This window comes from Buceros rhinoceros, unplaced genomic scaffold, assembly GCF_000710305.1.
Source record: "Buceros rhinoceros silvestris isolate BGI_N320 unplaced genomic scaffold, ASM71030v1 scaffold17898, whole genome shotgun sequence".
Classification (NCBI taxonomy): Eukaryota; Metazoa; Chordata; class Aves; order Bucerotiformes; family Bucerotidae; genus Buceros; species Buceros rhinoceros.
The window spans coordinates 1-11,824 of NW_010427613.1; the positions used below are offsets into that span (position 1 = coordinate 1).

Genomic DNA, 11,824 nt, shown 5'->3' on the forward strand with positions numbered 1-11,824 from the left:
AAACCCTTCCCAAATCTTCATCCGCGAAGCCGAGATGATGATGATGATGAATTCCTAAATAACTTTGATTTTATATTTAGTGATTATGCTGTCTCTACACCTTGCTAGTAACAGTCTAGTAACCCTTTCTGCAACCAAGCAATACAACTTAATTTTATTCTGTAAATGTCCATCAAGTTTTTGGAAAAACTTATAGCCTTAATTAAAGATGAAACCCCCACAGATCTTCAGCAACTGAATAGGAAGGACTAAGGGGATTGTTCCCCTGACTGCTTCAGATTCATGTGCAGTCTCTTGTAAACAATAGCAAGTAGTGTTTATTTCTAGGCTATTTCAGGGCCAAACTGAAGAAATCTTTGTGTGGAAAACTGAGTTGGTACAGAGCATTGTGGACCTTGAGATTACAGTGTTTGTTTTATGGGCCTGTCCTGTGGTGTGAAGGAATACACTGCCTGAATTGGGCACAAGGCTCAGTGCTTTCGCACAGTTAGAGGCGTTGCCATGTAACAGGAATCGATGGTGAGACTGATGGCTAAACAAATGGGGAAGGTGCGAAGGAGTTCCTTGTAGATTGTGTGGTGCTATATGCCACAACAGGCTTAATGTAACTAAATTTGACCCTGAGCAGCCATTTAGAAAACAATCTCCAAAACCTAAATTTATAACTACTTTAGATGTGACACAATTGATCAGCAGAAGTAGTAAAAGTCTTCTTTTCTAATGGTATTTAATTAATGAAAATAGGGGGCACGTGGTGCAACAATTTGTAGTAAGGCTATACCAAAAAGACCTTTTAGGCATAAGAATCCAGCCTGGAAAGGCCTAGGGAGACAATGTGAGTTACTTGTGTACAAGATGTGTGCACCGTTTGGGAAACTTAGCAATGTGTCTCTTCCAGTGCCATAGTCACAGAGATGCTGGTTTGGCACCTGGCTTGTTGGCCTTGGAGAACATGGCATAAATGCTGCTACAAAACTTTGAATATGGAAGGAAGAGCTTTGCTTTTGCATGCTCCTTGTTCTCACACAGGGGGTAATGAGCTGGTGGTGAAGAAATTCATGTGTAATTTCCATTCCTCAGACTATGCTGGCTGGTGTTGCTGTTTTATGCAGCATCGTACTTTAAAGTTGAACAGCCAGAAATAAAGTCAGCTTTGTAGAGCTTTATAGTCCTCTGGAACTTCAGTGTAGCTGCTGCTGCTTTCAGGCAGTTCTAACAGCTGCTTAGTCAACCTTTTCTGAAAATGTAGAGAATGAGCTAATTGGTACACTGAAGTACTGACATTAAAGTGAGGCAATTGAGCTAGAAAAGCATGATGTTGAACAGGATCCCTTGTCAAGTTCCTTCACCTAATGAATTTCTGGCTCTGAGAAGATGATAATACACAGTTCTCCTTGTAGTTGTTTGCCCTTGCTAATCAAAGGCAGACTTGGATGTTTATAAAACAGTGGACAACTATGTTTCCAACTAAAATTCATACTTTCTCTAGTCTAAGACTGCATATGCACTAAATGCAAAATGCTGAAGTAAAGATACACTGTAAAACTAAATTATAAAGTGCAGACACTACTTTTCCTGATGAAGACTTCCAAACAAAGCAGAAAGATGTTTTAGTGGCCCCAACTTCCCAAGCAGCATGCTAGCACTTGACACTGCTGTGTGCATTCAAGTTCAAACACAGCATGATAGTCTGACCTTCCAAACAGAAGAATAACTGAACCAGCACTAATTCAACACTTCAAGTATACTGACTACAACTATTGTACTTAAAAGGTGCTTTTTTACTTTACTATTCTCACTGACCAATAGTTTTCTTCAGGTTTTTTGTTGTGAATAATTCTGCTTAAACTATTCTGACAACCTTGTTTGAAATACTGGAATTGTAGAACTCCTATAGTTAGAAATTACTCCAGAGAACGTCTTAAACTTAAAGGTGAAGTAAAAAGATAACAGGTTTAGCTAGAACTATTAAACTAGCTCCCTTTGAGCTTGTTCCTAATGAAAAATCTACAACATAGGTGATTTCTTCAGAAGACGCTTTGAAGGCTGTTAACCTTGGAGCTTGTAGAAATCCTTGTTGTTCACCCTTCAGAAAAAGACCGAGTTTGCTTAAGTCTCTATTTGAAGTAACTAGATTTACATCTAAATCCTGCAGAAGCTTTTTGTTGATGAAAGAACGATTTGTCTATAACTATGCTGGTAGTGTTTAGGCATTACTTCCCAAAGAATACTGTTCAACAAATAAGTTTAAAAAAAGAAAAATCAAAGCGCTGGTTTGGATTGCAACCTCCTTGCTTATTATAAGTCAGATGCACCCAGCTTTTAGCATCTGACTTGTCATATATAATATATATAATAGCTGTTATCAGCTGACGCAGGATATAAGAGGCAAAGTCATATGAGCTAGGTGACTAGACCTGAATGACAAACTCGTATGTATTAACCTGGTACAGAAGTCCATTTACATTGCCTATAGTTCATGCTTAAATATAAACATGCTTGATTACTGTCCTCTCTTTCAGGCCAGGAGCGCTTTGGAAATATGACCAGAGTATACTACAAAGAGGCAGTTGGTGCTTTTGTGGTCTTTGATGTCACAAGAGGCTCCACTTTCGAGGCTGTTTCAAAATGGAAGCATGATTTGGACAGTAAAGTACTACTTCCCAATGGCAATCCCATCCCTGCTGTTCTTCTTGCAAACAAATGTGACCAGAAGAAAGATGGCAGCCAGAATCCCTCTCAAATGGACCAGTTCTGCAGGGAAGGTGGCTTCGTTGGATGGTTTGAAACGTCTGCCAAGGTGAGCATAAATAAGAAACATGCATTGACTTGAACTGTTGGCATAAGAATGGATTAACAGTCATGTGGGGAATAAAATTATGAAGTATAGAAGTGACAGTCAAGTCACCAGCGTTCAGCAAGAGTTGGAAGTTACGTGCAGGCTAGCTCACTCCTGAGGAAGACTTGTGGTGTATTTGGTTTAGATTAGAACTATGTCTTGAATTCAGAGAACCTTAAAATTAACTGTAAACCTTGATTAGCCGAGTTTGAATGTTTTTTGTCTTGCATGCATTAGGATCAGAGCAACTAAATGCTGATCAAACTATCCCAAAAGATACAAGTAGTCTTTAGGTGCAGGTTTTTAAATTGCAGCTTCTAGAGTCTAACTACTTCCTATGTGCAGTGAAGACAGAAGTGAACAAGCTATTTGCTCACTTGTTACTGTACTACTTACCCAGATAATAATGTCACTAAGGCACTCTTCTGTTTTATCAGGCAGTGTCAAGACTGAACTGAAGGGAAAAAAATGGTTCTGCATAGTAACTTAAGGTAGAGAGCTGCTTTATGAAGTTACTTAGTTTTCTGTTTGAATATATTTGTACACTGGTAGTCTACAGACCCGATCCGGGCACAGATAAGCTTGTGGTAGCTTAGTCAGAAGTGAAATCCAGCAGTTCCTTAAAACACAATTGATCCTTAAAATGAAAGGTGCCTCTGTCAGTGTAGCTGACAGATCAAATGACTGGTTTGGCTGACAACTCCTTTGTATAGCAAGCTAAAACTCAAGGTCCCCCATTTCCCTTCCTTTAGCTGCTGCTGCTGAACTGGCACAAAATGATTAGACAATTCTTCTAAAGTCTGTAAGAGTAACATAAAGTTACAAGCCTGTTTCTGATCATGTTGAAATAAGGGAGGAGGATACATAGTGACAGGAATTGGTTAATTAGCTAATAATTTGTTTGCATCCAAACAAATAATTCCCAAACCACCTGTTACCAAAAACTCACATTTTAAGGCTCTTTATACTAAAAAAAGAATACCAAGATTCTGCTTTAGGTTATATCTTCCCTGAAGGTCCACCTGCCCATAATGCTTATGTATAAACTTCAACATGGGTTAAAAATAAATGCAAGTAACATTGGAACAAAACTTGATGTGGAAGTGTAGTGACAGCTTGCATTTTAGGTGGCATTTAAGACCTGACAATATAAAACAAGGTTCTTGGTGCAGAGAGAAGTCCAGATAATATTAGTCCTAGTTCAGTTATGAATTGACTGGTTTAGGACTCTGCAGAGTTAAAAGAGCTCAGCAAAAATTCAGAGCAGCTTTTATGTTTAAGTGTACCAAATTAGTTTATGGGTCTAAGTTCTGCCAACTTAAGTGTCCTGATGATCTGCTTTTGCCTTTCTGCTGGAACTGATACATGAATCTTCATTCTAGTCATCAGTAACATAGGTCCCAGTCTCTTAAAGGCTGGGACTATGTTATTATAGGCAAAAGTGCCTTTAAGTTTGCCTATCTGCAAAATGCCAAAAGCAGTTTGTGGCTGACAACCACAAGCTTGTCAATTGCAGTCGTGATGGGTCAAATGTTCTCATGATCTAACCTTCCTTGTGTAGAGTTTAGAGCTACAATTAAGGAGATAGTGTGCTACGGTGGTATTTCCTTTGAAACCAAAGATGAGCAATTCCAAATATGGCTGCCCCGTGGTCAGCTAAGAGGTAGCTCAGCTGGGTCAAAGCTGTGGCCAGAGACCCCTTGGCACTGGCTAGCTTGGCTCCTCAGTAACTGAGACACCTAGAAATGTGTTTCATCAGGGAATCCTGCATACACAGTGTATGGAAAGGTATTTTTCAAAGCATGCTCAGGAGATGATTGAAGAGTGAGTAGATGAGGCTCTCTGACTTAGCTGGGCTTTGAATGGTTATAGAAAAGGGCCTTTTACATAAATAAGTGCATCCAAACTGCAGCAGAAGCAGAAAAAGCCCCCAGAAGGTAGAACACTACTATGAACAGGGTAATTGCCTATTACCTTTCCTGATGCAGAAATGCACTTTGGCATTTTTGAGTCTTCCAAACAGAGGTGACACTTATGCCTGACTGCCTACTAGATTAGAGTCAAAGTATCCTGTTTGTAATATGGATAAATAACTTCTCAAACCTTTCTGGTAACTTTTATTTTTTCAAAAGGCAAGGGTATGAGCAATGATCTGATGCATCTAAACTGTTTGTCATGCTGATGAAACTGTGGAAGAATGTTTGTATTTGGCCAGCTTCTAATAGGAATGTGTGACTACTTAAATCACTGACTTCTTTGCTTTTCAACATTTTCAGGACAATATCAACATAGACGAAGCTGCTCGATTCTTGGTGGAAAACATCCTTGCCAACTACAAAACTTTTCCTAACGAAGAGAATGATGTGGGAAAACCAAAACTGGACCTAGACCCATTGAAAGCAGAGAGTAAATCACAGTGCTGCTAATGCTACCACTGTTCAGTGAGTGTGATGGGATGAGCAGCAAGACTGTTCCTTAAATTAAACTGCTGCTATGGTGCTGCGTTGTGACAATCCATATGAGGTGTCTGGTATTATCTGAATAGGTGGTTGTTGTGGGTGTTTACATATTCTTATAGTATGAAATTGAATATCTTTGAGTTATCACTCCACTTTTTTGAGTGGCTGCATTTAAATCCAATTAGTGCCTTCTTACTTGAGAACATAAGGTAGTGTTTACACTCCTAAAAAGGAACAAAGACAACAGTGTCTAGTTTGCTTCTAGGACATATGCTACATTCCAAATAGTACTTACTGATCATGGTTTTAGCTGAACAGACACTTGCACCTTTAAAGTAAACTATTCCTTTGTCACCAGTAATGTCCCATTTTAGCCTTCTCACCTACACACTTGTCCCTATTTATTATCCCCAACCATGAGGATTTGTCTCATTGCTAGTTCTCCTGGATCGAGACATCCCAGAAATCTTGGGGCCAATGACAGAAGGGAGGTATCTTTCTTAGTGTATTCACTAGGACTGAGTGAGGTAGATGGCTTTTACCACTAAGGATAAGATGGGTAAATGGTTGTACTTAACAAGGGAAAGGCATGGGTATAGAAATACTAACATAAATGCATCTCCAGCTGTTTAAGGCAGAAAATTTTCAGCTAATACTTTATATACAAAACACATTAATGAATGCAGTTGTACTGATGGCACATAGGTATAGTAAACCTCACCCATATGCACATCCAGCAACTTTTTCATGCACTAACACTGAAAACTTTACCAAAAGTGCAAAAAGTATCTCACTGTCCTGTGATAATGAATTTTGCTTTCTTTCTTCTGTCTTGAGATGGCTCTGAATACCATGAAGAAGAAGGGTCTTGAAGAAAACAGCTTAACTGGTTCTTGCTAGCCTATCACCTCTCCCCTGCCCCCAGTTGTATCTTTTTTCAATTTTAGAACACTGCTGCACTCTTCTGACTACTCAGAGCTGGTGAACTGGCTTACCAGTTTGTATACTGAGATGCTTGTTCCCTTGTTATAACTCGTATGTATTTTTGGCAGCAAATGAAGATCAAAAGATTTAGAGATTTCATGGTTCTTGAATGCATTCTGGAACTGTGGCTCTGCTTGGCTGGAAGTCTTTGAAGCTCCTTTTTATTTTAAGGGTTTCTTCTGTCCTGGTATCTCAGTGGTACTGACTTAAGAAGTCTTATCTTGCTCGGTGTGATGGTGCTGATATTTACTTAAACATCAGCATGAAGTATGTGCTAGATTGGATATACTTTAATATGTATTGAGATTTCCTAGGTTGCCTTTTTTCTAAAGATTAACATACTTTTTAAGTGACAAATAAATGTATTTTGGCATCTTATGTTGTTGGTGTATGCTTTTGAGAACATGAATCTTCATCGTGTCCTACCCTATACACAAATGCTTTCACTGATGTTTGAAAACAACTTTGTCTTATAGTAGCTGCTATGTTAAAGGTTTACACCATGGTAAGGCTTGGCATAAGCTAAAACTGGGTTAATTAGCTTAGGATTGTAACATAATTCAGACGAAAGGGTTTTTAGGAAGTCCTCTAAACCAACATTGTTCTCCAAGCAAGGTCCTACCAGGGTGCTTAGGCTTTCATGATGTCTGGTCTTAAACCTTCATCAATGGAGTCTGTATGGCCCTGGGAAAGTTGTTTCAATGCCTGACTGTCCTGAGAGTTTCTCTTATATGAACCTTTCTATCTTGATCTTATGTCCAGTCTCTTATCCTCTTACCATGCAGCACTGTAAAGAATGTGTCCGTTAGGCTTGTGCAGATTAATTGGACACTTTAATCTTGATTGCCACTTCACTTTTTTTGAAAGCCTGTAGCACTTCAGGAAGGAAGTTGCACCCATCCATGTCCCTTGCTGGCTTGAGTTGTTAACCTTTCTAGCTAACATGGAACTACTGTGATCTTCCTATTCAGTCACTTTAACAACTCCATTTGGAATGTAAATTCACTTTTAATAAGCTCTTTAATCTCCACTGTTTTGTCTTTTTCTAAACTTTATAGCTGCACAAATCCAGTAACTAGACAGTGGAACTTGTGCATAGCTGGCTTATTTGATGCTTCTTAACTAGATGAAAACATGATAAATCTTGATGACCAGTAAAAGAAGATACAATTCCGTATTGACTTGGCTTCAATTGTAAGTTTACTGAGCCTATGCAATAAACCAGGAAGTTGATCATTAATGGCCAAAAAAAGGGCCAGTTCTTGAGTCTGTCTAGTATGGCATAGAACGTGGGTCTACATTCAAATGCTGGTTCTTTAAACGCCTGCTTTAGCAGGGAAACTGCCAGTGGAAGCAGATTTTTTTTCTTCCAAACAGCTATTGTGCATTTTCTTATTTTTAGTTTTCAGATTCAACAGCAGAATGAAAACCAAACTCCGAAGCTTTGGGGTTCTACCTGGCACTTTACCTGTGCAGTAAAACTATGGTATTGAATGTTCTTGAAGCTTTTTGCTCTTAAAACCTATTGCTCCCTTGTCCGTCTAGCCTTAACATATTGCTAATGACTTTGTGTTAAGGGTCGAGGTCCCGAAGTAATAACTCCTCGAATTCGTTAACGATCCCCTCTGTCTCACTAGAGACAGGAGGGGTTTAAGGGGAAAGAAGAAATTCACACCTCAGTCTGCTTTTGGGAAACTGAAACTTTCAACGAACAATAAATCCACACAACTATACACTACTATATATATATGCACAACCGAGAACAGGGAAAAAAAAACTAAAGAGAGGACTCAGATAACCAGGTGCAGAGGGGGAGAGGAGAAAGTTTTTAACAGTCTTGTTCAAGGTCGGATCTCTTGGCAGGCACACAGCAACGAGGTGGGAGTGTGAAAGCCTTGCAGCTGCTTCCAGACAGAGAAAGTGAAATTCTTCTCGCGGCGAGACGGGGAGGTGGGGAGAGAAACCCCCGCACAGCAAATTTAACAGCAGGAGAACTCCCTGCACAGAACAGCTAGGAGTCCGGATATCCTCACCCGATTTCAGACGAGACTCACGGCAGGAATGGTTCAAAGTCTGTAATCCTCAGTGGTCGGGGGGTCTAGGCCTTCAGGTCTCGGGCCTGGTTGCCAGCCAGCGGATTTGCGGCAGTCCCACCTCTGCGAAGCCGTCGGGAGTCAGAGAGAGAAACACCCTCCGGCCAGCTGCCTTTAAAGGCTCCCAATGTAACGTTGTGTTCACCTGGCTCCCTTAACCAGTTAAATGTGGAGTTATCGTACTGCATGGAATAATTCTATTTGTCCATTTCCCAAAACAAGGAAGCTTCAGCTCAAACCAGAACACTTTGGTTCCAAAACAGAGAACTGGCTACCTTTTTCTCCCCTTACAGAACACCTTATTTGGTACAGAAACGCAGTTCTGTGAGGGTGACAAATAGTAATAGAGTTGGCAGTATACAAAAGGTCATTTCAGAGTTTATCTTGCAGCAGGATGATAATGAAAATAAGCATCAAGCTAGATTCAGATCTGACTGTGTAGTAAAGATTATTTTAAAGAAATTGTGCCTGTGTTGTACATGACTATCACAAGGCTCCATTGGTAAGCTCATGTCTCTGTTTCAATTTGTGTTTAAAAAAAGTACTTGGTGTATTTTTAAACACATGATTATGGACTCTTATCACCACCTACAATAGTGTTCATTCTGTGAAAACTTCTAGCTTAGACATTGTATGTGGCTTACATACTTGTATGAATAAAATCTACTAGATGGTTATTTTATCCTTTCAGTCTGTGTACATACAAAATATTTCCTGTCCCAAGTACCTTAATTTCCTTTTTTAGGTGGAGATGGTATTTCAGATAGCTTTGGCTTGAAGTGTACAAGTAGAGGGCCAGCATCTCAATACTGGTTTCTTCATCCTTTTGCCAAGGTAATGGGTATAGTGATCTTCATCTTTTTATCACTCGATAAATCATCACTTGTCTTGAACTCTGAATGAAATGAAAATATGAGAGATTCCTGGCCTTATGGCCCTTAATTTGTAACTGTTGTAAGTGGGGATAAAAGGTAGCTGCTACATGCCATGTGGCCTTTTAATATTAAGGGCTTGTATCTATCTTTTACAGGTTGCAGGAAATGAAACAAAGTGTTCAGCCTTTTGATAAAATATACAGGCTTCTGTTTTGCCCCCCCCTTTTTTCATAACTTCAGAACTTTTAACTAGTTTATCTTGAACCTTCTGAAAGCTTATATGCTAATAATTATCAGACCTATTGAGAGCTCATGGCTCCCTAGAGGTTAAAGATAGTGTGGGCGTTCTGCTAACTCCATTTCTAAACTTTTCTGCCCTTTACTGATATGTATCAAAGTAGTATGTGCCATCCATCCAGAACAATGAACTTTCAACCTCTCACATTCAGATGGGTTTGTGTTTTAACTTTTTGAATATAAAAGTGACCTGTAGACTGTGGTATTGTTGTAGCATAGTACTTGGTCAGCATTATTGATTTCCATTTTCTAATTCTAAGGCTGCCTCTACCCGGACGAATTTTCCCTTCTGGGAGTGTCTGTCAGATATTTCATGACTTGAGACACTAGGCCACTGAAACAGCAGAGCTGACCTTACAGATTCTTTGCTGGTCAGAAAACTGGCTTTTTTAAAATTCAGACTAACTTCTCATCCCACACAGGCTACTCTTGTCATTGCTGTTAGGTTATGGAATTCTAAATTCTTAGATAAATAAAAAGATGTGATTTGATGGATGTGAAACTTGATCCCTTTTTTTTTTTCACAAAGCACTGAGATACCTGGTTTTAATTGCCATCATTTTTTGCAAACAAACATTGTAGAACGTTATGGTAAAAAGTCCGTTTTGAACTTCCTGTGTAGCAGTGTTCATTTAACAGCAAAGAATGAAGAGCTCTGTAGCTTATGGACATTCTCTTCTGATTTCTGTCCTTCCCCCTTCACCACCCCGAACTGTTCAGACAGACGCACCCAAATTTCAGTTACTCTTCTCTTTCACATAATTGTGTTACAAGAATTATATTTGCTGGAATGCTGCGAACTCACTGGTCATCTGCAGTGGGATCAGGAAGGAAGTTTTCTTACTACAAAAAATTTCAGATGCCTTTTAAATCATGTTTCATAGATACCAGGCAGAGAAACTACTATGGAAAAGTGAGTACAGGAAAGGAAAGGGGATCCAGAGGAATAGACAGAAATCACAGATTATCTGAGGTGGTTTTAGCTGTGTTCTGGGTCACAAACTCAGTCCTGAAAGTTCCAGTCTCAGTCTGCGAGTTTGCATCAACATCCAGCAAGGTGTGGAGGTTAACAGCCCTGCACTGGTATTGAAGTGGGAACCAGCTGTTTGAACTTGCCTCTGTCTCTGCTCTTATTCACCCGCATGCCCTAATCAATATTTGACAGCAAAATTGTCTGAAAAGACACCAGCTTCTTTGTTTAAAAAATATAAATAAACCTCAAATGTTGCTCTCAAGTGAGAAGTGTCCCAGGGTATCTTATTTAAAATAGGTGCTGTTGGACATAATGCTGAAGGAAATGCAAAGATGTGGAAGAATTTTCCACTTTGAGATTTAGAAGTATATATCTGGCCTTGTCATCTTGATATAAATCAAGATCTGACATTTGTCTAAAATAAGCCTCTAGCTGTAGCAACATCTGCATATTCTTCTTTGTATCTTTTGATCTACTTACGCCTTCTGCAGTTTGACAAATTTTCATTGATTTTTGTATTTCAAAAAAACTTAGCTTGAATAAGTGAAGAAGTATGTTCTGTTTTATCATGGATTTTTCATCACACACTACATCTTGGGAAATAGCAAATAAGGTTAAGAGAAATAGGCGTCGTTGGCAATAATGTAATCTCTGGAATGTATCTACAAAAGACTGCTTAATTCAGTTGAAGTCAATTATCTGCCGAATTAAAAAGTAGCTGATTAATGTTTGTTTTACCTGACCTTGGTGGAATTCCATTCCCTTTAGTAATCATAGGCTTCATATCAGGAATTCAATAGTTGCTGCATTTTGAAATGAAGAAGAAAATAAATACTTGTGCATTCCAGCTCTAAAACCTCTCCAGGCTGCAAAACTAATTTTTTGCTTCTCTCATGTGGTTTACATGTACTGGTATAAAAAAAGGAGTAAAAAATTGCTACCACTTCAAATTGGTACTTCTGCTCTTTAATTATTTGACAGAAATTAGTCATAACTAAATAATACCTGTTTGGTTACATTTTTAAATTCTTGAAGAATACATATTTAGTCGTGTATTTAAAACTAAAATGCATTTTAAAATGTTTTTAGCTTTTTTCAAATTACCGCCTTTGGGAAGATCCGCTGAAGCTACTGCATAAGCTCAGAATGCAGTATTTCATCACCTTCCAGGCCAGGCCTTTCCCCCAAAGGCACCTTATACCAGATTTTCGGTTCCTTGCACAGGAAGGCAGCGGCGAGGACCCTGTCGGTGCTCGCCTCCGCTGCCCCTCCGTGGAGGAGGTTGCACGCTCGGGACGGGCGTG

At 39.3% G+C, this 11,824-nt stretch overlaps 1 protein-coding gene across 1 annotated transcript; it reads left to right on the forward strand.

Moving 5' to 3' along the window:
• Positions 1-2,521: 2,521 nt before the first annotated feature.
• On the forward strand, positions 2,522-5,630 carry RAB32 (RAB32, member RAS oncogene family; the record flags this gene model as incomplete). The annotated part of the gene is made up of 2 exons (XM_010141975.1): positions 2,522-2,800; positions 5,116-5,630. Coding segments are annotated over 2 exons (429 nt in total), but the record flags the coding sequence as incomplete, so codon positions are not given.
• Between the last annotated feature and the right edge of the window lie 6,194 nt (positions 5,631-11,824).